Raw genomic sequence first — 26,764 nt, 5'->3', positions numbered from 1 at the left:
CCACCACGAGTATCTCTGCTGCACTGAGACCCCATCTCTCTGTGATACATTTTGTGCTACACAATTTGCAAAATCGTTCTGAACCCTGCTGCCCTGGATCCGTGTAAACCCCCAGCAGAAGATGATCTAAACCCAAACCAGGGCTCAAGCCCGCAGTGGTGAGAGGAGCTGAACCTCTGCTGAAGATGTGACCTGCTGGTCTCATCTGGGAGATGAGCAGTGGCCTCAGCCTTTGCTCCACCGCCAGTCCCTGCTCAGCTCCAGGTGTCCCCTCCACCCCTGCAGCACTGGTGGGACCTGACTTGGTGCTGAGCACCACCAGTGCTGCAGCTCTGTCTGCTGGGGGGACTCCAAATTTGAAATATGGCCACATTTGAGAGACAGCTTTGAGAGCTGTTCAGAGCTGCCAGGAGGAGCTGGAGCTGCCTGGGACAGCCCTGCAGCAAGGATGTTTCTGTGATGGTGAGTCCTGCATGCACACACACCATCAGAAACTGCATTTATTTGGAAAAATATTCTGTAATTGTTTGTTTGGAGCTTCCTAAACCAAGATTAGAGCAACCCCCTGGGAGGGAGTGCTGGGTAAGGCAGTCTGTTGGTCATTTCCACATTCCCAAAGGTCTGCTTCCAATGCCCACCCTGTGCCTGGCATCCTGTCCCTTGTCCCTGCCTTGGGAAGACAGTTTTCCATGCACATATAGGGAAAAAAGCTGTGAAAATTTCCATTTGTGTCCCTGCACAACAAATAACTATCAGAGGAGTAAATAAATTAGTTGATTAGCCAGGAATTCAGCCCAGCTGTCTCAGAGTTACTCATTATTTTGCTGGCAGCTTTGGAGTGAAGCCAAGTAGCTGGGCTTGGCTGTTCCCACACCTCCCTGGGCACATGAATGTGTTTTTGAAGTGCAAGGAATGGTGATTTTTTGGTTGGGATGGGTGTCCCAGGATGTGCCAGCTTTTCTGCTCCTGGCTGGCTAAGGAGACTGGTGCTGTGAGTTGTCCTGGGCCTCTTTGCTCCTCTATACCAGGAATCTCCAGACCCAGGTGACACTGGAAAAGCAGCAGAACTAAATGTGGTTTTTAGGCTGTACAGGCTTGTGTAGGAAAGTGAGCTGTGTGTGTTTTTAGGGGGCTCAGGTGCAGCACAGACACAGAGTTGTGCAGAGCTTGGGTTCCTTCCTCCACTGGCCCCAGCTGGGCCCCAGCACCTCCCCTGGCCTGGGGGGAGCAGGGCACAGCTGCAGCTGGTGGAATGGGTGTGAGCTCAGGTGCATGCCCCTGCCCAAAATCCTGTCCCCTGGGCAGGTCCTCCCCTGCCCCAGCAGCCGTGGCAATGGGAGAGCAGAGAGGGCAGAGCAGGGAATGTCCCTCCCTGTCACAGGGAGACCCAAGGACCTGCTCTGCCACCAGCCACCTCACCCCACGTGACGTGGTGGCTCCACTCTTCCATCGGCCCTGCTGGTATCCTGAAGCTGCCAGGAAAAACAGCCCCTCTCCAGCTGTCCCTCTGTCCCTGCTCTTCTGAAGGGCTCATGGCTTCAGTGTCACTAAGGAGTGGGAATGGGGGTGCCCACGGTCCCCATCCCGAGGAGAGCCGGGCTCTGAGGGAGCTCCACCCTCTGCAGCCAAACCCAGGCACTGGGAGCAGCCCCACGTGTCAGCCAAGATAAGAAACGAATGTCAGGTTTATTTTAGGGATGCATATTTTTATTTTTATGTTTCCCTTTTGCAACTGTTCCCAATCTGGCAGCAACAATTCTTAACCCTTCCCTCTGGTGCCACAAAACTTGAAATTTTCCCTTGAATCCTGTTTAGAGTTGAAAGGTGATTGGGGTGGATCTGTCAGAGACAGCACCAGGGCTGTCACAGCAGCTGAAAGCGTTGCTGGGATGGGTTGGTGTGTGCAGAAAGCTTGGGGAGGCTGTCCCTGGAGGGGAGTGTCCCTAGGCTGGGGAACGTTCTCCCTGCACTGGAAGAGAGGTTGCACTGTTGGTGCAATCCAGGTTATATCGAGGCATGACTTGGGAAGGTGCCTTGCACAGCCTTTGAGCCACCTGTCCTCCCTCGAGAACTCCTGCCAGGGGCACAGAGGCCTCTGGAGGGTGCAGGTCACTGGGCAGTGAGGCAGCACAGCTGGGCCTGGCTGCAGCTCCAGGCAAAGCAGATGAAAACTGGTGTTTGAGTGAGCTTGACAGGTTTAATAATTTTTGCTTTGGTTCCCCTGGCAAGGGTGAAGTGTCTCTCAGCCCCAGACTGTGGTAAGGCAGCCCCAGCTCTGCCTACCCAGAGCACCTTCCTGCTCAGAGGCAGGTGGATCCATCTGTGCACCAACAGCTCCTGTGCCACCACCTCAGCTGCTGGGTTTGGACAACAGCCAGGGCAGCCCTGTGAGCCCCTTTCCCCAAACCAGTGCTGGGCCAGGACAGCTGGCCTCTGGCTCTGCTGTGATGCTGAGGCACCTGGAGCAGAGGGGCTGCTGGGCACTGAGCCCAGGAGCAGTGCCAGTGGGCAGGCTGGCTGGGGTGCCCAGGTGCCACGTGGGATGCTGCAGTGGGGTGTCCTCTGGAGCCTCTCCAGCTTGCACAGGAAAGGGAACAGCCATGGCCAGGCAGCTCCCACACATCTGCAATGCCAGCACTGGCACCAGATGCCACTTGAGAAGGAGGAGGGTGTGATAGTGGCAGGGTTTGTCACCAAACACAGAACTGCTGGTTCCAGCTTGTGGCAAATTCTGGATCCCCAGGTGCTCTAGGAGTGCAGACTGGCTCCTTTCATCTGCTTCCTTCCAAGTTCTTGGTGACCTAGGTGTAACTTTCCCAGCCATCTCTTCTTGCAGCCACAACCCCCACTCAGGGCTGTTTAAGGGGTTGAAATTCCCCAGGACTTGCTCCCAACCAGTGCAGTCCTGTGGGGGAACTGCCAGAGTCCCTCCGTGTGAGCAAACCCTCAGAGGCAGCAGGAGGGGTGGTTGTGGCTGTGCCTCTCTTGGCAGAACTCAAATCCCTCAAAGAGAAACAGAACAAAATGTTGGCCTGTGCAGGACTGGCACTCCAGCTCATCCAGGCTGTCTCTGGGGTGGGCTCCACTGCTCCAGGTCTTGCTGAGAGCCACCTTGAGGGAGCTTAGGGAGCAGGAGAGAGGTGATTCGGCTCTGGAGAACTGGATTTCAAGATCAAAGAAGGGTGAGATGTAACAGGGCCTGATGCAAGACATTTTGGGCTGGCTCCAAGGCGTTCCAGGTGCACCTGGACAATCATCCCAACATCCTGTGTAGATGGGTTTGCTTCAGAATGGTGGGAAGAAGGGCTGAGCACTTGAAAAGTGAGATGGGTCTGGGCAGGATTAGGAGCAGCACTCCTGGTCCTGGTGGTGGTGATGGGCAAGGTGAGAGCAGAGGGGTTTGCAGGCAGCCACAAACGTGTTTGCTGAAGTATTGCAGCAAGGAGAATGAAATAAAAATAATAAAATTGGGCTGGCACTCAAACTCTCAATACCTGAACTTATCACTGAGCATCCCTGACACCACACACCCACCACTGAGCCCCTGTGGCTGGTAACCCCTGGTTTGCTGACCCTGAGAGGATGAAACCACAAACTATTTAAACACCTCAAAACATTGACCAGGCTTAGGAAGAACAGCCTGGGCTCAACGTCTGCTAAACTCATCCACAGAGCGGGGCTCTGGGATACTGTCCCAAAAAAAACTAAAGCTTTGATCAGATCTGAGGCTGAAAGAGTCTCCAAGCCTTCCAAACTCTGGGTATTTGAGCCTGGGTTTGTAGGACTGGGTCTCCAAGCCCTGGTACCCCGGGATCCCACTCTCCCGAGCCGTGGCTCGGACCATGCATGCTGTGACAAGCAGCAGCTCCGGGGGCTGTGGAACACGATATAATCATGAAGACAAGACGGTCGGGATGAGAGCTGCGGGCAGGGAGGGCTGCGTGTGGCACGGCACACACGGGAGTGCCCCGGATCCCCGGGCACAAGCTCGGCTTTGCCGCGGCGCGCTCCGCTCGTTCTCTCGGCCCCGCTCCCGGGCTCCGCTGGGCGTGGAGGGCTCCAGCTGGGGGAGCGGGGCTGCTCTCGGTAGCTCTTGGCACGGTCGCGGTGCAGGAGCAACGGGGCAGCTTTTGGGAGGCTCTGTGGCTGCGGGGCCAGCTGGGGCAGGGCAGCAGCCCGGCTCTGCCGCAGCCCCCGCTACCGGGCACGGGAGCAGCCACAGAGGAACCCCGCGCCCAGGTCTCACACCTTTTTAGAGTAATGAGTTCAATGCTAAATTCAAAGAATGGGAGCATGGACTTCGTTTAAAAAAAAAAATGTGTTAAAAGTGTATTTGCTCGTTTGGATGAACGTCCAGCTCCTTCTCCACAACAGCGTTGCTGTCAGAGTCCCACAGCTGGGGGATGCTGCTGCGAGCTCACAGCACGAGCACCGCACCCCTGGACATGCCAGGACACCACCGGGCTGGGTCACCTGCGAGGGCACGGAAAGAGCCCGAGCTCCTCCTCCGCGAACAGCAAACCCCTACGAGCAGCCGCCCGCTCGAGGCTGAGCGCCTCCATTCCCCCTTTCTCGCTACCAAGATCCGCTACCCCCGGCAGGCTCGGCTCCCGACCTGCCCTTGTCGCCGTCGCTGTCCCCGGGGCTCCCTGCCGGGCCGGCCCTGCTCCCGCATCGCTGTTTGCTGCGGCCCGCACTCCCACGCCGCTCTCCGGCGGCTCCCCGCACGCACACAATTCCCTTCGAAACTCCTTCTGTCCTGCGCCACGCGGGTCCTGGCCGCAGGGAAAAACCGCAAGAGGACAGAAGTGATGCTGGGCTCTTCCAACGCCCAGCAGGGGTTGCCGGGCTGCCTCGGTTTCCTCGGCACAGAGCAGCGCCCCGCGGATCCCCGGCGGCGCACGGCAGGGACAGGCAGCGGGTCCCTGGCTGGCGATTTGCTCCTTGGCCACTCTCCGGCCTCCTTGGCCACTCTCCGGGCTCTTTCCATGCTGGTCCCAGGCAGGCAGGAGGGAGCCTTTTTCGTGGCCGGACTGCCCCTACCCCATGCCGGGAGCGGGGATGGCCGGACGCTGGCGCGGGCGGGGTGGAGAATGACGGCAAGCTGGCCTCGGGCAGGGTCCGGACCTCCTCGGATGCGACAAAGCCGGTGCTGTCACCCCTCTGCTCGCGGAGGGGGGTGTGTGAGCAGGGGACTCCGGGTGGAGCTGAGCCTGTGCCCCCAGCCCGGGTCATAGGGCTCCCTGCTCCAGGGCGACGGGCTCCTGGCGCTGCCGCTTGCGTTGCCGCTCCCGCTTGGCCCGCCAGCACACATAGGCAGCCACCAGCAGCCCCACCCCGAAGATCAAGGTGGCCACCGAGACCACCTTAGCGATGTCCATTTGGGGGCCATTGATGGTGAAGGTGATGCACGTCGCTGCGACGCCGATGACCACGGAGACGATGCCGAAGGGGAAGATGCAGCGGTACCAGGATTTCTCGGTCCCGCCCGTGGCCAGGGCCAGTTTGTTGAGTGTGGCCGTGGAATCGGTGGCTGTGGCCAGCGGCAGCCCTGGTTTTCCTCCCTGCAGGCAAGTGAGTGAGTTGGACTTGCAGCCCATCATGTTGGCAAGAAAACCCAGGAAGGAGCAGCACAAGGCGCGTCTGGAAGGGACGAGAGTCGCTGTGCCGGCGAAGGAGGGAAGGTTCCGGATCCTACATGCTCCCTTTGTCCGGCGGCTCACGGCGCGGACGGGCCGGGATCTCGTCTGCCGCCGCTCTCACTCGCAGCCTCGGCTCCCGGCTCCTCCGCTGCCAGCCCGAGCGAGGGCTGGAGGAGGATTGCAGCGAGGATTGGCGGTGGCTGCGGTGATCTCATGTTGGTGGGAGGACCGGCTCGGCCCCGCCGCCCCTTAACTGTTTCGGGCTGGGAGCAGCCCGGCTGGGATCGCTCTTGGCATGTCTTTTTCCAACTTGCGTCTGTTTTCGCCAGCCCGGACCCTGCCAGGCAGCGCTGGGGCAGGGACGCTGTTCTGACTGCCCAGCGCTCCAAGCCCGCAGTGCTGCAGCCCCCGGGCAGGCAGATCCCAAGGGAACGGGCAGCGGGACTTCCAGCGCTCCCCTGAGCCCCTTTGCCTCCTCCGTGGGCGATGCCAACACCATCACCTCCCTCCAAGTTCTCTTTCTCCCGGTGTCACCCTCTCCATCTTTGTTCCCTGGCACAGGGCTTGGGTGGCCTCAGTGGGAATCCGTGGACTGGTGGTGCTGGTGGGACACTGCGGGTGACACTGCGGGGAATAGAGGGTGACCGATCACGGGACCAGGAAGGAAAGGGGCTGGAGCTGAGGTGCGGGAAGATTTGGGATTTGAGACGATTGCTGAGCAGGCAGGGCAGCAGCAGGGTGAGGTCCACGGGGGCAGGATGCTGAAAGGCAGCTGAGAACAGGAGGGGATCAGCAGAGCCACAGGAAGCTCTCCCGGGAAGGAGGGCTGGGCTGGGCTGGGCTGTGGGAGCTGGCACGGTACCCACCAGGGCCCCCAGGCACTGCTGCCTTTCCCTGCAGTGCCCACATCGTGACTGTCGAGATGAACCATTTTTGAACAGCAGGGTTGAGCACAGGTAGGTGATGTTGGCTCAGCACTGCTCCAGCACAGAGCCACACACGTGCAGAATGTGGCAGAGCCCAGTGATGCCACCCAGGGCTCCTGGGCAGGCAGGAGGGAGACACAAACAGCCTGGAGGAGGTTCAGTACAAAATCCTCCTGCCCAGCTCTGAACATCAGCAGAGACTTTTTTTTGAGGGCAAAAGCTTTTCGTGCCACCTTTACCACGAGTGGATCAGAGAGGCACCAAGACTGGAGAGGGCACAAACAGTTCCCCATCTCTGGCTTCTCCTGCCCTGTTTTATCTTTTAATTGGTTTTCCTGAAGGGGAGAGGAAAGGAATGAGCTATTGCAGCAAACCTGAAGACCTGGAGCCTTTCCCAGGTCAGAGCTTCCCCTGAGCTGATGGGGCCCAGCTGTGTGTCTGCATCAACTGAGAGGAAGCCAAAAACAAGGAAGAAAATCCACACTGCAGGAGCAGCAGAGCTGGGCAGCTAGAGGGAGCTTCTGTGGAAGCTGAGATGGAGAATCAGAGGAGCTGGTTCAGAGGGACTGGCTCAGGAAAGGGGAAGTTTGGCCATTAGTCTGCACAGGGGATGTTTTATCCTCCCTTTTTTATGGGCACTGCTCTTGCCTACAGCATCCCCAGGGAAGTCATGCCATTCTGGGAAAGAATAAAGCTGGTTTGGATCACACTTTGCCCCTCTTCAGGTTTGGCCTGGGAAGCTGCATGCAACCTGTGAGCACCAAAACAGAGGGGCTGGGTCTGCAAGACTCCTGGCTTTTCTTCTTGCTCCCAGTTTCTTCAATAACATTTGGAAATAACAAAAGTGGAAATTGATCAGGTATCAGCTGAATGCCCACAATTCCCACGGTATGCCCAGATGCAGGCAGCTGCAGACACCAGAGAGCTGGGCACAGGGCTCTGGCTCTGCACAGAGATAGCAGTGGGAAAATAACTCCAGCTGAGGCAGACATGCAGCACACAGTGCTCTGCAAACCGAGTTTTGCTATTTACTCTCCTGATTGCTCATTAGAGGGGAGGAAGAGCAGCAGAACTCCATGAGTCAATGCCCTTTGAGCGAGGGCAGAAGGCTGATACGGCCCAGCACAAGCTCCAGTTTCAGCTTTGTGAAGCTTTGTCCAACTTGAAAATGTTCAGGCTTAAATTTACCCCAAGCTGAACCCTTGAAGAAAACATCAGCTAAAATAATTCAGCTGCTGCTGACAGTGGGGTCTGGAAGAAAACACTCCAAGAATTTGGAGTATTTTGGAAGAAAATACTCCAAGAGTTTGGAGTATATCCAAAATACTCCAAGTGGCAATGCAACACTTCCCAAAATTCTTCTCAGGAAACTGGTGATGTTGTGCCACCCCTAAACACAGCTCCAGCCCCCCCGTGCTGGTCATACCCCTGCAGCATCCCCACACCTCCAGCCTGCACTCAGAGGACTGAAAAGGACTCTTGGCTTCCATCAAAACCCAGCAGCATTCGTGGATTGACAGCTGGACCTGTTTCTAAGTGGTGCTGAAGAGCAGTGACTGGCCTTGAAAAAGCAATAGGTGAGAAAAACAAGTCCTGGCTGGTTAGAAGAACACCCATTTTCATGTCTCAGTTCTGATGCAGGAGGGCTTTGAGTATTTGACTCAGCAGTACTGCTGTGACCCTGCTGCAGCAGCCCTGTGTCTCCTGGGACCAACCCTGCCACTGCTTGCAGTCCCACAGGGGTAAAGCACAGGTGCAGACGTATCTGCAGGAGGTGTGCATGTATCAAAGTGCTCCTACTGCCACCCAGACACAGCTCACCTGAGAGTGTTCCAAAGCAGCAGCAATGTCCAACCAAGGACCTCTACAAGCCCACAGGTGCTTTCAAAGAAATCATCTGCAGAGAGCCCAGTGCATGTCACAGAGCTGTGCTGGCTTTGCTCCTGCTTGGAAAGAAAAAGCAGGACCAGGACAACCCTGCACTGGGTTTGGGCTGGGGCAGGGTCACCACCAGGAAGTTTTTCACACTCATGTGTGGAAGACAGCTGGATGAACTTTCCCTCCTTCATTCAGAGGCCAAATTCAGGCAACTTTCTCTGATCCCATGGTTGTTTTCTGTAAAGTCACAGAAGTGCAGTGGGCTGCATGGTGTGAGTCCATCTTTCTGGGCCCTGAATCTTCCACCCTTGGTGGGCTGACAGGCTCCTCTGCCTGGGTGCTCCCCTCCTTCCCTCCACACTCCTCCTGTAACCAACCTAAGGGTGTAATTTTCACAGCAGAAATAGAGACTTGTGAATCCTCCTCCCTCTTCCCACAGGAGATGAAAGTGCAGCTGGGGCTGGATGAGTCACTTTGCAGGAGCAGAGAGGGATGACACTCCCTCTACACACAGACACCCCCAGGGACCTTTGGGGTGATGGATGGGGCACAGGAGCTCTCCCTGCTGTCAGAACCCTGCCCACAGCCTGGCTTGGTGCCCTTGGCTGGGGCAGAGGCTCCAAAGCCTGACAAAGAGCTGCAGGAGGGAAGGAAACAAATGGGAAATTCCTGTTGAGGAGGAACAGGAAAGAGCAGAGAAGGTAAATGCCTTGGGTGGGTGACAGAATGGTGGTGGTTGAGCAAGAAAGCTGGATCCTAGAAGGGAATGAGGAGGAAAGGAGGGATGAGGAAGCCAGGATCCATCTAAAACAGTTCAGTTTCTCCAATTTTGAAGTAAGGAAGCCCAGAATCAAATATGATGCTGAGCACCACTAGGGAATCCCAGAAGAGGCAAGGTGCAGGAGGAGATCCAAGTCCTCTAGCACTGCCCAGTGCTGTGGCAGGAGGAAGGAGTCCCATGGTCCCTATTTATGTGACTGACCAGAGACACTGACACCACCTTCAGTCCATAATTATGGACCAGAGACACTGACACCACCTTCTCAAAGCAGATGTTAGAGCCAAAATAATTCTGAGACCACGTGGAAGTGCTGCAGCAGAGAAGTCAGGGCCAGGAGGCACAGACAGCCTCCTGCTCTGCTCACAGCTCCAGGTCCTGCTGGGCTCAGGGTGAACACTCCCTCCTGGAGCTAAACCACTGCATAGGAGAGTTTTGTATATGAAGGAATTATGCCTTATTTTGTCCAGAACTAGAAGGTAATGGGGCTGGAAACAAGAACAGAAAACCACAAATCTGGCAGGAACATCTGTGGGCAAAGGTAACTGAAGATAATCACTGTTACACAACTCACATGTGGCCCTGCATGAGTCAAAGAAGTAATACTCACTTGTGCCCAGCTCACTGCTCAGCTTTGGGACACACAGCTCAGAACTGGGGTCTAGGCTGTAGAAATCCAGAAAACTGGCAGCCCTGAAGCCTTCTCACACTGTGCTCTCAACAAATGACCCTCACTTGGTTAAAAATTAAATGCTAACAGACCACAGGCGTTGACTTATTGCACAGAGGAACTGGAAAAAAGCAACGAACCCCAGCAGTTTGTAATAACTTAAATAAATCCTCACAAGGGTTTTTTCCTTTGGCTCTGTGAGAAAATTAATAATTCTGCCTTTATTTGGCTAATACAGAATCCCAGAATTGTGAAGGTTGGAAGATCATCAGTTCCAGCCACTAACCCAGCACCACCGTGGTCACCCCTAAACCACACCCCAAGTGCCACACTCACACATTTGTTAAATCCCTCTGGGGATGGTGACCCCACCACTGCCCTGGACAGCCTGGGCCCGGGCCTGATCACTTTTCATGGTGAAAATCTGGTACAGGTCATGCAAGAGCCACAGGACAGATTAAGACTTGAGTAGGAAATACTGAGTAACAATTTATTGCACAACTGTCCCTCACCAGAAATAAACTTTGACTGCAATGAAGAGCTGCAGAGAAATGAGAGCAGGTGAATATGGCACCAACAACCACAGCTGACTGTGGAAAAAACCCTGGCAAAGTCAGTGTTAAGCTTTGAGCAGCTCCATTAATTTTAAGATAAAGAACAGGGAAGAAACTCACACAGCAGGAAAGAGTCATTAAAGAAGCACAGGTGGCATCTCAGAGTCCATTTTAAGCTGCCTCGTGCCAAGTAAAGCTGGAAAACAGGCAGCAAAATAAATCAGGAGGCACATTCTTGGATCCTCAGTGACCTAAGAAGTATTTTCCAGGTCTATGATTCAGCAAAAGGGAAATAAATAAATAATCAAAGCAGGGGAATAAAGCACCAACAGCCATCAGGAAGTGTGGGGCTGAAAATAGCAGCCAAGTGTCACCTTGATCCACTCCAACAAAGACTTTGGCTGGGTGACATCTCTGAGCTATTCTGGGCCCCTGGCTCTTACACTGCCTGGGGAGCCCCTCTGGGGAGGGGGGAGAAGGCCAGTGCCAGCCACAGCATTCCAGAGGAACTTCCAAACCAGGGAGGGGGCTTGAGAGGAGGCATTCACGTGTCTCAGAGAAGGATGCCCTGTGGGTTCAGAGATGGGTGGGAGCAGATGGAAAAGGATCATTGCATCACCCCCAGGCACAGCCATGCTCCTTCCCAGCACCAGGGCTGAGCTCACACAGACCTTCCCAGCTCGGGCCACAGCGGGCACTCAGCACACACTGCTGGCAACCTGCTGGCAGCCTGGCACTGGAAGGGCTGCAGGCTGGGAGAAGAGGTGCCCAGCAGCTCTGCTGATCTCCTCCTCTGCCTTGGAGAAGGAGCTCTGGGTACTCCCAGTGCTGCCCAGTGCAGCTGAGTGACTCATACACCAGGCACACTGGTTTTAAGGCTCTCAGACAAGAAACGCACCTCAGACATGCCAACAAGCTATTTTACTGTAATTACTTTTTAAAAAGAAAAGAAACCCCAAAAAACAAATAACCCCCAACCTAATTAAAAGCCCAAAGCCCAAATAATGCTGTTTGCATTGTCATGAGCAAGACCCCCAACTCCTCCCTAGGAATGGAGAGCACGGTGCTCCCGCTGGTAGGAGGAAGGGAGATGGAATGACACACGATTCAAATCACTAAGGCTTTGTTCAGTCAAACAACTCCTTTAAATCTGGGGAGTTTGCTCTTGCAAGGACAGCAGGATCTCTGCTAAGAGCTCTGTCACCCTCGAGAAGACTCCAGAACAGCACAACACAACAAACACCATTTAAAACTGAGACAATACCAGGTAGTTAAGATTGAAAATAGTTGAAAAGATATTGGCAAACACACTGACTTTCCTAATGACCCTAAAAGTGAGCCTGGAACGGTCACAGAAACATGGGGTTATGTTCAAATTTATATGCCCAAACTTACTTAAACACAAAAAATACTGTCTGATTCATCCCTGCATCCAGTATCCAACTATTTGAATTCTATCCCATTGCACAGTCAGCAAAATATTATAATTAAAGCTCTATTTATGGTTTCAGTAAACGTGTTTTTTTTTAAGGTTTTGGTTTTTGGTGGGTTGTGTGGTTTGTTTTTTTTTTTTAATTTTTTTTTTTTGTTGAGTCACTATCCCTGGAGAGATTTAAAAGATGTGCAGACATGGTTTAGTGGTGGTCTTGGCAGTGGGGGAACATTTGGACTTGAAGTTCTTCTAGATCTTTTCAACTTACATGATTCTCTGATTCCTGTGCTCTCTCCTTTGTGTCCCTGTGCCTGGTTGGTTGCCAGAACTCCCACCCTGGAGGCAGTGAGAGCCAGATGCCCTCACCTTGCAGGACAGCACTCAGCTGCCCAACAGTTCCAAAAGCAAGGTGTACTGCTAACATGTCCTCGAAGAACCTTCACCTCCAGAGAAAACTGCTGTGTGTTCTGAGCTTCAGAGCCCCGAGCAGGAAAAGAAAACCCCAAGGGCGATGCCCAGAGAACAGGAGTGCAGATTGCAAAGCTCCAGGCTGTGCCAGCTGAACCACCAGCTGTGGCACACTGCTTTGGAGAGAGGGGAAAGCTGCTGAGGTGGCACAGAGCTGCAGTGAAAGGAAATGCACAAGCCAGCGTTGCCCAGGGAAGGAGCCCGCTGGGGTCCTGCCGAGTCGCACCTGGGGCCTCCCTGGAGTCTTTCCTTAAGCTGGACCTCAGGTGAGACAAATCAGCTGTTTCCCTCTTGGACATGTAAGGGCTGAGGACAAACCTAACAGCAGCATGAGCACATCTGGGAGCTTGTGCTCCCAGAAACCAGGGGGGAAGACTCCAGACAAGCTTTTTTCCAAGGCCAGACTCCTCCACTGACTCACATCTTGTTTCTAGTTACTTTTTCTTATCCAAACTCCTGATCCACTGGTTATCTTTCTTTTTCTGGCTAAAAATAAGTCAGACATCTTCATTTGTGTGCCTAAATAACACATTACTGTAAACTTTCTCATTGTGAAAGGAGAAAGTTGAAAACTCCCTTTTAATTTTCCCCCCTCCCATTCCCAGCTCTTTGTTCCCTGGCACAGGGGGCACGCTGCTTCCTGCCCTCTTCTGTCTAACTGAGCTCAGATTCATTCACCAGCCAAAGAAATTCTTTTTTATTAAAATGCTAACCCCCTTTTTTCTCCACAAATTAAAACCAAGATTATAGATCTTTTCTTCTGGGTGGTGGTTACAAAAATAGTGCTCAATCTGTGTGGTGAATGGTAGGAACTTTAATACCTATTTAATGAATTGTTTTCCTGTCAGACTGAGCAATGGTTAGGGGTTTGCTTTTGTGAGGTTGTTATTAATGTGTGTGAAGGAGGACTAGGAAGCTGCCAGTGAAACCAGATGTCATCTGCACCAGTCCCAGTGTACATGCTTGTAAAAATCAACCACAATCCCCCAGAACAAGAGGCCTTGCTGCAGAGAGCACAGACATACAAAACCAAGCTGATGAGCAAGGGAAATCACATCAATCTCTGTTTTAGAGATAACAAGTGACAAGCCCTGGTGTCAGATCCATCATCTGCTGCAGCCTCTTAGTGACTCCACGATGGTGACAGGACTCAGGACTGGAAATGCACAGCCATGAACTGGCTGCCTGCCCACAAAAAATCCCTGTTGGCTCCTTCCCCTGGCATTCATAAGGCTATTAAAGCATTTCCCACTCACTGCTTACAGTCTACTGATAATTAGGCACGCTGGGACAGTCTGGAGGAGCTCTCTGCATCCTGCAGCTCCCACATCCAGTATCCTCAGTGTGCTCTGCATGCTTGAGGAACCCAAACCCACCCCTTCCAGCTTTGGCAGAAGCAGACAAAATATCTCAGCAAAGCTTCAGCTGGAAAACACAAGCTCATCCTGAATTTTGTAACTCAGGGAGAGACTGATTTGGGTAAAATAATATAAAAACTAAAAAATGTGTGTGGACATACAGTCCCCCCCAGAAGCTCCCCTAAAATCCAAGAGCTCTGTCCCAGCATTTTGCAGCACCAGTGTTCTTTCTAGAACTCTAGACTGGCACAACAACTTGCTGAGTCAGCTGTTAATGCTTCAGGTTTGACTCACACACAGTTTTAATCAAGTAACCTGCTCTCTGGAGCTCCCAGAAAGCTCATTTAGAGAAGAACATCAACAGCAAATTTGTCATCTTCAGAGGGGGCTGGGAGTTTTCCTCCCACTTCAACATTTCCCATCTTAAACTGCACTTTGATGAAATTCCCTGATGCCTCACACAGCTCAGCAGGGTTTGCCTCTACCAACCCTGAGGTGTGCCCCTGGCCCAGGGAGCCCCTCCTGCCCTGTTCCCAGGGATGGGAGTGTGCCAAGGACAGCCACAGCAGCAGGGCACAGCCTGGCAGGCCCTGCCACCACTCACATGCTGCCAGACCCCTCAGAAGGGCTGGAAGAGGCAGGACATTCCTCCACACCACTGCTGGTGTCATTCCTCTCACCAAGACTCAAATTATTTCTGTTTTAGACAGGGAGCACCCCTAAAGCCCCACTGTTGAGTCTCTCCTTGTGGCCCCTTCCAAGGAGGGGCTTCAGCAGCACTTGGTGGCAGATCTGGTAGCACGTGCAGGATAAACCCCTTGGGGGGCTCAAAAGAGCTCCAGAACTAGGCACAGCTGAGGCTGGGGCTGCTCCTGCACCCCTGGAAGTGTCCAAGGCCAGGTTGGATGGGGTTTGGAGCACCCTGGGATAGTGGGAGGTGTCCCTGCCCATGGCAGGGGTGGAACTAAATGATTTTTAAGATCCCTTCTGTTATAAGTGATCAATTCTGCAGCCAAATATATAAAAAATATTTTATAAATTTATTCGATCGACAACCAAAAAATAAAATATTATAAAACCACCACAGCCAAGACAGCATCAACCCCGGACTTTGACGCTGGGTGAACTTAGGTTGAGCCAACCTAGTGTCAGCGTCTCCCCAGAGTGTCACCCCAACTGCTCCAGGTATGCAGCTTATATACAGTTTATTCTGCCTGGAGCAGACATGACCTTAGATTTCTGTACATTCCTACATATGTATAACAGGAACTATACAGATGCAGTCCCGTACAAAAGTCAGTCCATAGGCTTGGATGGCTGTGTGGGCTCCTGGAAATGGTCTTCCTTTCAGCTGGAGCCAGGACATCACCTGTGATCTCTCCCAGGTGTTGTTCGGTGAATGTTCTGGACATTCTTGGGAAATGGTCGCTGATCACCCAGGAAAGGCTCATTCACTCGTTAATGGCCATGATTTTATCTGGGTGAGTCTGGGAAATCTTTTGGAAATTAAAAGCCCTGCTTCTGGTCATGGGGGTCAGAGGCATGGTTGGATCTTTATAATTTTTATACAATCTCCAAAGCACGAATTATCTACATCATATACTACACTTCCAAGCCAAACCAGCCTGTGATCCTATTATTCTCTAATGTTAACCAAAGACAAGTGCTGCATGTGAAGCCCTCCAAGAGGCTCTGCTCTTTGCAGTGTGCACTAACAGCAGCACTGCTGCTCTCCCTCCCCTGGCCAAACACATTTGCAAAACAAGCACAGTCTATGGAGAAGTTGTAAAGGGGAAGGAGAGAAGAGAGCCAGGGAAAAATAAAAACTGTAGCAGTTGAAAATACTTGAAGTCACAGATTCTGGAAAGAAAAGAAAAAACTTGCCTCCTCCTCAGGATCCCATCCATCAAGTAGGGAAAGCCCCAAAACCTTTTAAATGCTACTGCAAGGGACAAAGAAGGAATAAGAGCTGCTAATTCTCCCTGGCCCTCACTATGCTTTCTCAGCTCACGTCTACACCACACTAGGATCATGTATCACTTTCCAAAAATACTGCTCATTTCCTGTATTTCTGTAAGTCTATCCCCTGGCATCAAACACTACTTTATGTCTTTGTTTCCTCATCTCAGCTGGATGTACTTTCTTCCAGTAACAATGGCACATTCTATAACAAAGGCCCCCAGCCCCTGAGCTGAACTGCTATGGAATCTATCTCTGCTACAGCACAAGACTGGTTTGAAAGAGTGAGTCATTCAAATTATTTAAAGTCTCACACATTTCTGAAATTTTAAAATGTGGTGTAGGAAGAGAAAGAAAGCCTCACTGCACACCGAGGAAGAGAACGACCCAGCTACCTGACACTGTGCACCCCTTCTGGACAACTCCTGGAGGGTCAGCTTGCCTTCTGCGTTTGCAACAACCCCTGTGAACCCTCTCTCGTGGGCTGTCTCCTTTTCCCAGCCCTTTCCCACCTCTGCAGTCCTTGCTGTGCTGCTGAAGTTGCTGCCAATTTACACTGGCCTGCTCTGTGCTGAGCAGCAGATGCTCCGTGACTCATGCAGTGCTTGCAGATGCAAGTTATCCATAACAGCACCCTAATTAACAATAGCAAATGTCAGCTCTCCCATTCAAACATGGACATGCTCATGTGTATGAGCACCCTGTTTCAGGAGGCAGTGTCTGCTCCCTTGGAGTGCCCAAGGCCAGGCTGGATGGGACCTGGAGCACCCTGGTCCTGTGGAAGGTGTCCCCCCCATGGCAGGGGGTGGGATGAGGCCCCTTCCAACCCAACCCTTCCTGGGATTCTATGACAAAAAAAACAAGGGGAAAGTCAGAGATGCTGATTTTCATCTATGATATGAATGATTTTTGTTGAATTAAGAGTGCCAGAAAGAGTCAGACATTCAGAAGAGCCAGGCAGCAACCTGGCCTTGAAAAAAGATAAGGAAAAACTAATGAATGTCTTTGCACTGCTAAGAGCTAAATTACACACACAAAGAGTCCAGCTTTGAGATATGGTCTGGGTCAAACTGTAGTAGGCTGTGATACACTTCCTGAATGGAATTTCAAGTACTTCCAAGCAGAGGTTTTCCACTTCTCTCCAAAGCTTTACCTGTCCCTGAAACACCAGGGAATTTGGGGATTACACGCTAAAGCTCAGCATGAAGGAGAAATGGCAGCTGGCCTTTTCCTGCGGTGACAAGGCGGGAAGAGCTGCAGGCCCCGCGTTTCCTGGGGCCGGGCGGGACATTGCCGGGTCCCCCGGCTGCGGCCGGGAGCGCGGGACCCGCCCGCCACCTGCCGGGCAGAGCCAGGCGGCAGCGCCCCCCGCTCGCTCCTCCCGGCGCTGAAACCCGCCGGTCAACGCTGCACGACCCCTCCGGGCCAGCCGAGAGCACGGGACCGGGGCAGCAGCTTGGCTCCTCGGATTTCTGGATGCTGGAAGTACAAACATGTTTTGTTCCCTGCTGCCTTGTTTGCATCCAGGAGCCTGGTATCCTGAGCTTATAGGTAGAGACAGCCTTGGAAGAAAAGCCAAAATCAGTCTCTGAAGCCCTGAAGGGGCTTCACAAAACCTCAGTTAACAGGTTAGGAAAGTGATACAGAACAACAGAAACACGGACTGGTTTGGGTTGGAAGGGACCTTAAAACTCACCTCATTCCAGCCCCTGCCATGGGCAGGGACACCTCTCACTAGCCCAGGCTGCTCCAAGCCCCATCCAACCTGGCCTTGGCTGGACTTCCAGGGATCCAGGGGCAGCCCATGCCAGGGCCTCCCCACCTTCCCAGGGAACAATTCCTTCCCAATCTCCCATCCAGCCCTGCCCTCTGGCAGTGGGAAGCCATTCCCTGTGTCCTGTCCCTCCATCCCTTGTCCCCAGTCCCTCTCCAGCTCTCCTGGAGCCCCTTTAGGCCCTGGCAGGGGCTCTGAGGTGTCCCTGGAGCCTTCTCCTCTCCAGGTGAGCACCCCCAGCTCTGCCAGCCTGGCTCCAGAGCAGAGGGGCTCCAGTCCTCCCGGTACAAAAGGAAGTTAAAATAAAATTTAAAAAAAGCCTATAACAAAAACAAGCCCCTGGAATTTAGCTGAATAAACAGGCAGAGTAAAGAAGTTCATAGAAAGGATTTATTCCTTGGAGCTTTTTGGCTCTGTGCAGGACTAGCAGGAGGCTCCCAGCTCAGTCCAGCAGCTCGTCCCTCACCAGCACAGGGAATCGCCGGCCCCCCTCACAGAGCTGGCTGTGGATGGCCCGGAACAGCCCTGCAGAGCCCTCCAGCCATGGCCCGGCCTCCAGGACAGGCAGCAGCTCTGCCATCATCACCTGGGCAGAAGCAAAGGAGACACTGTCACCAGAGCCAGCAGCACTCCAGTACTCCTTGTAGTGGCTGTATAACAAGTGAAATCTAATCAGAGCAGTATGACTAATAACAGGCTAATTGATTGATGGAGACTTTCTTTTGTCATATTTAATAAAGGCAGAAGGGTTCATTTTCTGCTCATGAGCTGCCTCGGCAGCCACCCAGCATTTCCAGGGCAGAGTCAAGTGGCAGTGCTGCTGCCCTGCTGCAGGGAAGGCCCAGCACTGGTGAGATCAGCACCCTGCAAGAAACTGCAGCTGCTGCTGGTTCAGGAGCTCTGCAGCCACACAGTGACGTGCTCACTCACCCAAGGGTAAAGCTCAACCCCTCTCTCAGGACTGTTCCCATCACCTCCCAGTTATGCCAGACGTCTGAGTGGCAACTCCAGCCCAAACAGGCCACGGGGGCTGCTCAGGCTGTCCAACATTCCCTGGCCTGGCTGTTGCTCTGTTAAGCCCATGCTGGGATCTCAACCCATGCTGTCAAACAACCCAGGGCAGCATCAGCATCAGCTCTGGGATTAGGACTCACTGACAATTCAAGCACAGGTCACTTCAATCACTGGACAAAAGCTGGTCTTTGGTGCCCCACTCTTGAATTAATGCTCAGACAGACATTTTGCCTGGGATTTTTGTTTTTTTCTTTTCTCATCTGGCATGAGGTTACGAAGTCTGAGCAGCCTGCACACCACAACCCACCCAGCCTGCTGCACACTGCCTGCCCAGGAGAGAGGACAACTGCATGTGTCAGCCACCTCTCTAAAGGCTGCCAGAGATCCAGGAGTGTTTGGGCAATGCTGCCAGGCAGAGGATGGGATTCTTGGGCTGTCTATGCAGGGCCAGGAGTTGGGTCTCTTCCAAATCAGAGTTACTCTGTGATTCCATGAGTGTTCCCTGGTGGATACAAGGAAGACCCAAACAGAATGGAGTACAGGATATCTGCAGGGCGTTCCCTCTCCTGTTCTACACAAGGCTCTGTGCAGGGATGGGGAGCAGGACACAGCTGCTCCTCTCTGGGAAGTCTCTTTCTATAGACATGAAAGCTACCTAAGGGGAAAGCTGGCACATGAAGGAGTGCTGCACTGCTCCACTTCCATCCACCTGCTCTGCTCCTGACACCTAAGAAGAAACAGATCTTCACCATCAAAGACAGGCTAAGAGCTATCAGGAATTTCTATAATACTTGGCATTCCTCCCTGGAAAGGCAGAGGACAGGTTTGGCCCAGAAACAGATACATCCTTTTCTGGGGTCTTTGTCTTCTTCCATACCCACTTACTTCACCTGTCCCAAGAATTTCACTTATCCTGCACATTCTGTACAGGGCTGCTTCAGACCGTCAGGGCTCACGTGGCACAAAGCATCTATTTGGGCACATGTGCAGAGGAAACTGAGTCAACCAACAGAGCAGCAGGAATCAGGCTTTGGTCACCACTTCATTTTGGGCAGACAAAAAAAAAAACCAACAAACCCAAACCCTTCATAATCCATAATTCAGGATTGTAATGCTGAAAGCCCATTTGAAGTCAGGTAGCAATCTGTCTTCAGCCACAGGGCCATTATTAATAATGCCTCTCTGGCTTACAAAAAAATGACTTTACCAGAGCCTCTATAACTCAATTCAATAGCAAAGAATAGGACAAAGGAGACTTGATTTCACAGATCTTCTCTGCCCCTTTGCTGCTGACTGAGAAGAACAAGTAATCCCTGTGTGGCAAACTCTCTGCTCAGGCTGCTGAAGAAGCTGACACCTCCTACCCTGTTCTTACAGTCTCAGAATGGCAAAAGCAAGATTAGCAGCACAGTGGTATGAGATTTAAAAGGAAAGCAACAGAGGAGCTCACCAGCTGGAAGTCACACAGGAGGGAATGAGGCAATGGGTGCCTTAATAGGGCTGTAGAGGCCTGACAAAAGGGGCATTACCAACAACATCCTCCACTGCCAAATTCTTTCAGAATACATAAATAAAATCTTATCAGGAGAGGATCAGGCATGTAAGAGCCTCTGCTCTGGCCCTAACAACAACAACAACAAAAGTCCCATTCACCACCAAAGAGAACAAGGCATAAACATAGAAACATCACTGGAGGAACTTGCCATGCTGCTGCTGCTGCCCATCAATACGTTTTACAACAGCTGCTGCCCCACAATTGCCCTTTTCCTTCCCTACTCTGGGAGCACTGACACTTCTCCAGACTCACCTTTTGTAAGGCAATCTCTTGGTGCAGCATTGATACTTGCAGCTTCAAGGCAAACAGGTCCCTCAGCTCCTGGAGACTGGAGTAACAGAGGAGAGGCATGGCCAGCATGTCTGCACTGTCACATGTCTGTCCCCTGGCAGGGACACAGGCTGGAGAGCAGCTCCCCACATCCCCAGGGCAGTCTGGGCACAGCCTCAGCTGGGACTCCAGAGCTGCCAGGGTACAAGAAAGGGCAGAGACAAAAACATACAAGTTAAATCTGTACTTGCAGACTTTATGATTACTTACTGTTCCCAGAAACTGATGACTAAAGACACTGTATTAATCAGGGTAAGCTCCTCACACATGGCACAATCAGGACACCCTAAGCTGTGGCCTGAATTGTCCCCTCCCCAGCCCACTTGAACTGCAACTGCAGTTCAAAGCTCCAAGTCTCTCCTGAACACAGAGGGAGGACACACAGGTACCACAGATTTGTTTGCCACCAGAGAATTAAGTGGTCCAATGCCATAAAGATAACCAGGAGCAAAATGACCTGGGTGCAGTGTCCTGCACAGAGATGGCAAAGGGCCACGTTCACACCTGACCACAGACACAGGGACTGTCTCACCTTCTCGCAGCAGCTGCAGCTTCTGCAGGCACTGGGACACTGTGCTTTGCAAACCCTCCAAGGTCAGAAGGCTTTCATACTCTCTTTGCAGAGTGGGGGGCTCTACAAGAGAAGCAGAGAAAAGGTTGAGCACTGGAACCTTCCTCCCCAAACAGCTTCCAGAATGGCCTCAGGTTCACCAGCCCTCATTTCAGGCAGAGAATGTTCCTGTCCCTCGTGTCCAGCACATGCCAAGAACACAAAACACGTGGAACTGAGCCCAAATCATCCTTATTCTACCTTCTGCCCTCCCACTGCCCTTTTTCCCTCCTTACCTGCAGGCTCAGCTTCCATATACTGCCTCAGATGGGAGGGGACATCCTGGAGGCCCCTTAGTTCCTCCTCAATCTCTGCAGGACTGGGGGTCAGCTTCGGGTACCAAAACTCAAACAGCAGCAGCTTAAGGAAGGTTCCACAGAATGCTGAGCCCCAGGCCAGGCCAGCTGGAATCAGGGCAGAGGGAAGTGGCACTGCAGGGGGAAGGTGAGGACAGCAAGCACAGCTGTGTAGGGCATGCTTGCCTGGTGGCCACGTTTGGCTGAATCAGAAGTTTTGCAAGTGCTCAACAGCTGTACTGTGAGAAAACCCACTGCTGAGAGACCCAGCTGGAACTGCTGTTATTGGAGGCATAACTCTCTCCAGCTTGGAGCTCACTGCAGAGCAATTGCAACCTGTACCTGCTAGGAAAGGATACAGTTGTCTGGATTCTCTCCATAAAATGGGTCCTTGCAGCTGCTGCATCTGCACTTGTTTGGCACAGGCGACATCTCTCCCACGCCCTGAAATTCCAAAGGGGCAGGAGGTGGAAGTTATACTCCTTTGTACCAGACAGCTGAGCTGTGACACACCAGGGTGACACAGCAGTGCTTTAATTACAAGTGTCTCCCTCCCCCTGTCTCTCACAGGTTATTTACCAGCCATTCCCAACTCATTCCCACGGCTGCTCTCAGATCAGCAAGGACACCCTGCAGAAAGCATCAGACACTGCAAAGCACCCGTTACTCTCTCCTCTTGTTTTGAGGGGAAGGATCAGAAGACAGCACTTTTCCATAAGCAGAAGTAGCAGCACACCCCTCATTCTGTTCTACTGTCCTGCCTGTGTCTGTACCTCATAGGAAACAACACATCTTCCCTTCCTTTCTTGGGAGTAAGTCATTTGCATTTCTGTACGTTGGTTCTGTTAGTATAGGTGTACAAAATAAAAGAGCAGACAGGACAAACTCTCACCCAACTGCTTCATATTCCAAACTTCCTCAAGATTCTTCTTTAACAATTTTTTGGGGGACAAAGTGGATGTATGGCAAGCAGAATGACAGCAGCATGTCAGAGATGCAAGACAGAGGTTTAAGGACAGTTTCACGAGGAAGCTGGCCAAGACTTCACACCAGAGTCCACCAGTTTTCTGACAAAGCACAGCACAAATAACAGCACTACTGGAGAGATGCATTTCTCTCACAGAGTTCAACATCCTCATGGATGCACAGTCCCCATGATACCCTTTCCTTAAGGGCTGTCTCCCAAAACCTGCCACAGTGAGAACCATCAGGAGGAAGCTTAAAATAGTTCTGCAGTGCCTGACTAACTCGAGTGTGCATGTGTCTTCTCTCTAGCCTAATGGGTCTTTTAAATCATGTTAGAATCTGCAGATTTCAGAAATACATTATGCAAAGAAGTGGCAAGGTTAATGGAACAGGAAAGAATAGAAGTTCCCAGGCAAGATGCAAACCCTCTACAAGAGATCTTTAGTGCAAAGGTTATTCTCAATCTGTTACTGAGTTGAAAGCAATAGTGAGAAGTATAAAATTACACCAAAGTGATTGGAATGCTAAAAGGCTCAATTTAGAAGTGAAAATTAAGGGTATAAAGTCTTTACAACTTGCAGAAGGGCAACTAACAAACTGGTGCCTGATAAATGACAGTTTCCAAGAGGAGGAGGAATTCTTGAGGGCAGCACAAGGGGCTATAGCTAGATTTAAGAAAGGGTTTATGCTTAGTATCTGAACAAAGCACACAATGAGCACCAGAGGAGATGTGTGAAACCCGTCCAGAAGACTGGTGAATGGACTAGAGCACACAAGCCTCAACCTCCTGCAGAATCCCTGCAGTAACACTGTAGCTGGCTTAGTGTAAGGGGTCAGCAGCAGGAACCAGCCTCAGACAGACACAGGTGTGCTGCTTCCAGGCTGCAAAGGCAGGGCAGGGATGGTCTGGGAAACTCTCACTGGACAGTGTATACAGACACCCATCCCACGGGTGTCCTGCCTTCAAAAGGTGTGTGCCACCAGCAGAGACTTCTGCTGCACCCTTAAACCCACCATTAAAGCACTCCAGGAACGTCCTGACTCAGTGATTACCAGTAATTAGCACTCAGAGAACAAAAGTAGCACTAGTGGCTACAATAACACGAGAACACATCCTCAGCAGCAGCCTTGCAGTATGGGAGCTCTTCCTGCTCCCAGTTCAGGCCCCAGCTCCTGTGGGGCACTGCCTCCCGGGGCACACAGAGCAGCCACACCTGACCCCTCCTCACAGCCCTGAAGCTGAGGGGGGTTCTGGACTGAACTGGTCAGACTGGTCTTACCTGGAGTTCCTGGAGTAGGCTTTCCTGTAGGGAAGGGGGAGCTTCAGCTGGCATCTGTGAAACAGGAGAAAGATCAATCCTGGCTGCTGGAAAGCAATTAACTCAGCCTGGTCTTCCCACAGGGAAAATGGTGCTGTGTCAAAATCTGAAATTAATTTAGCTGCAATGGGAGGTGTCAGCAACTCTAGAGATTGGATCCACCACTGTCTCCAGACTGTCCTCAAGGAAGGAAGATTAAGTTGCTCATTCGACTCCACGGGCATCATGGAGTGAGCTGGGAGAGCTCCTGCAGCCTGGACCAGTCAGAGGTTCATCCAGGGTGGGCAGCTGGGACAAAGCCGTGGCACAGCAGAGTGCAGACGTGCAAACAACACCTGCAGGGAAACTGGTCTGCCATAGCCTCTTGCCCTGCCTTAGCTGGATGAGGCAGCTTTGCTTAGCACTGTGTCACACTCAGAGAAATAGGAAAGGGACATTCCAGCTTCCACTGGGAATATGATTCTTAACCCTGCAGCAGAATAACCCCTAGATTGTTATTACAAAACCAGGAGGGTTGGCAGTTGTTAGCCACATGCAGACCAGGAATGCAAGGCCACAGCTGGGAATTTAAGTAAACGTTTGAATCCAGATGCCTGTTCCTACAGCAACTGTCACTGAAATGTCCTGGGGCCCTTCCAAGGCCAGTGAAAAGGGATCATTTCCTCCCTGCACAAACACAAGAGTTAGGTTGTGGTGGCTGAGAGAAATACTCCTCAAAACTTTCCAGATGCAGATGGAGCTTCAATGTTGTTAAAGCAAAAGAGGAAAGAAATTACTTAAACAAGACAGACTGGCATGAAGGCAAAGCAATCTTCCAAGTATTATTTTGCCACTTTTCCACAGAGAATCTCAGTAACATTCCCTTCATAATCCTTCCTGCACCAAACCCTTAAAACAACTGCACTTTAGTTAGTCCTGATTTGTGTAGTTACATGGGCAGTATGTTACAGGTTAACAGGGACAGCATCAAACCCAGATGCCATCACTACAAACAGCACTGGGCACATGCTTTAGAAAAAGAGAGAGAGGGAAAAATCATGCATTATGTATTGTCACTATGTAAAAAACAGAATAAATAAAAAAATCAATATGCTATAATAGAGAGTACACTCAGAGGAAAGCTAAGGCTCAAGAAAGCTCTACAGAGACAGCTTTCCAAAACACTCACAGGGGACTATGAAACATCAAAAGTCTTAATTGAAAGGCTTTCAAAGCCCCAGCCATCCAACAATAAGCCCTTAAAATGAAAACACTTACTCAACCACAATAAAGGCTTTTAAACTGTATAGGATCCTTCCTCTTGAGAGGGATGTGAGGAGGATGAAGCCAGGCTGGGACCCCCAGAGCAGCTACAGCCAGCAGGATCTGTACATGTGGCTGGGAGTATGGAGCAGAACAGGAGAGCTGCCCATCTCCCACACTTACCCCTTTTCCTGCAGGGTGCCTGTCCCTGGTGAGGTGCTCCTTCCCCACGCACCTGCAGTGTCCTCCTTTTTGCTGGACTCTCCCAGGAAACCACAACTTTTCTTCCCTGCATCAAGTAACTGCTTGCAAGCAACTGTGGAATTCTTTCCTGCAGCTGAATCCCCTCCAGAAAAGCTTTGCTGCTCATTTGGGGCAGATTCAGACAAGCTTGGTGTCTCCTGGGGCTCAGCTGCAGCACAGACTTCTCTGGCACTGGCACCAGTTGCTGTCCTGTGACTCCTTCCCTGTTTGGAAGTCACTCCTTTTGAGGAAATCTTCCCAGCTGTCCTGGGGGCTTGAGAAACACATCTGGCTGGGACTTTCCTTTGCAGTTTCTTCACATCTGGGTCAGTCCTGTAAGGGGCTCTTAACTGGTATGGGGAGGGCTTCTTCAACAACAAAGGCTTTTTGCCTCCAGCTCTCACCTTCCTGCACTCAGGAACATCCTCAGCAGGTACAGGCACCTGCTGCTCTTCAGCTTTCTTGGGAGCATGTGCCTCACCTGCCCATTTCTGTCCTCTAGCTCCCTGAGCCTCTAATGGAGTTTTCAAGATGCTTTTCCTGATTTTCAGTGCCTTCTCTAAGGCCCTGTTCAGCAGTTTCAGCTCCTCTAGCTCTTTGGGTGAAGGCCTGTCTTCTGCAAGAAGAGAAAACATGTCAGAAGGCTCAAACATCGATGTTCCCTATTTGACTCTTCAATAACTTGTTCTTCCATGTGGCACAGAAAGAAGCAAAACCTAATGACCAGTGCAAGAGGTATTTTTTTAGCTGTGGGAACAGCCACTGCACAGAGGATGCAGGTAGGATTGCCAGAAGCTTTGAAGACCCAGGATGGATGTGATCCACAGAACACATCTCCCGAGCCAACCTCAACAAGTGACATTCCCACACCTGGGTCAGGCCCGCAGTCACTTTATTGCCGGCCTTGGCTAACGAGACACGACTCCAAGCTAATCCCAAAGAGGAGAGAGGGAGGAAAAAGGCAGACGGGGTATTTAAGTGGATGCAGAGCATTGGAATAACTCCTAACACCCCAACTGGCCCAGGGCCGGTGTGACAGGAGGGGACACCGGCCCGGGGGAAGTGCTTACCATGCTCAGTGCTGGAGCCTGCCTGTGGCTGGGGCCGCTCCTCTTCCTCATCATCCCTGGGGGGAACAAACAGCGACGGAGCCGGCCTTGCTGCACCGGGGCGGGACCGGAACCCCGGCCCGCGGGGCCTCGGACGCGGCTGCGGGACCAGCGCCCGGGCCTCCCTCGTCCCTGCGGGCCGCCCGGGGACGGAGGGCCCGGGACGGGGGCGCCACACACGCGGCGCCGCACTCACCAGCGCCCCAGGAGCGCCCGGCTCCGCGCCGCCCGCCGCTCCAGCTCCCGCCGCCGCTCCGCGCTCTCGCCCAACGCCGCCCTCAGCGCCGCCGCCGCCCTGCAAGGCCCAGCGCGGTCAGCGCCCCGCGGGACCCAGCCCGGCCCGGCGGGGCCCTGGCTCCCTGCCCCTCACCTTCGGCCGCGGCCCGCGGGCAGCATCAGCATCGGCCCGGCCCGGCCCGGCCCCGCCGCTGCTCCCGCCGGCCCCGCGCTCGCCGCGGCCCTGCCGGGACCTGCGGACGGGGCGGGGCCCGCGCGCGGCGGAGGCGGGAGCGGCCCCGGGCCTGAGGCGTTCCGGGCGGCTCCGGTCCCGCGCCCCGCGGCGCCGAGGGTGTCGGGCAGAGGGGTCCCTGTGGCCGCTGTGCCTGCCGGGGATGCCCCGCTGGACCCGGGGAAGCTGCTTT

At 52.7% G+C, this 26,764-nt stretch overlaps 1 protein-coding gene across 4 annotated transcripts in view; it reads right to left on the bottom strand.

Moving 5' to 3' along the window:
• Nucleotides 1–26,540, bottom strand: part of TEDC2 (tubulin epsilon and delta complex 2) — a 31,802-nt gene extending 5,262 nt beyond the window's left edge. Inside the window, exons 1-11 of one of the 4 annotated variants that reach the window (XM_059861237.1) lie at nt 26,494–26,540; nt 26,320–26,418; nt 26,085–26,140; nt 24,955–25,630; nt 23,491–23,544; nt 21,604–21,688; nt 21,185–21,293; nt 20,871–20,972; nt 20,261–20,472; nt 18,817–18,955; nt 17,816–18,025 (exon numbers count right to left, since the gene is read on the bottom strand). In XM_059861237.1, coding sequence (XP_059717220.1) covers nt 18,821–18,955; nt 20,261–20,472; nt 20,871–20,972; nt 21,185–21,293; nt 21,604–21,688; nt 23,491–23,544; nt 24,955–25,630; nt 26,085–26,140; nt 26,320–26,418; nt 26,494–26,525 — 1,560 coding nt within the window. In that variant the 5' untranslated portion in view covers nt 26,526–26,540 and the 3' untranslated portion in view covers nt 17,816–18,025; nt 18,817–18,820. Of the gene's footprint in view, nt 1–1,685; nt 11,017–17,815; nt 18,026–18,816; nt 18,956–20,260; nt 20,473–20,870; nt 20,973–21,184; nt 21,294–21,603; nt 21,689–23,490; nt 23,545–24,954; nt 25,631–26,084; nt 26,141–26,319; nt 26,419–26,493 lie in introns of those variants that run through there. The other 3 variants (XM_059861238.1, XM_059861236.1, XM_059861235.1) reach the window with 3 other exon arrangements.
• Nucleotides 26,541–26,764: the final 224 nt, after the last annotated feature.

The sequence above is a fragment of the Haemorhous mexicanus genome, chromosome 17 (assembly GCF_027477595.1).
Source record: "Haemorhous mexicanus isolate bHaeMex1 chromosome 17, bHaeMex1.pri, whole genome shotgun sequence".
NCBI lineage: Eukaryota > Metazoa > Chordata > Aves > Passeriformes > Fringillidae > Haemorhous > Haemorhous mexicanus.
The sequence above is the reverse complement of the archived record's forward strand: the minus strand, read 5'-3'. Positions and strand labels throughout refer to the sequence as shown.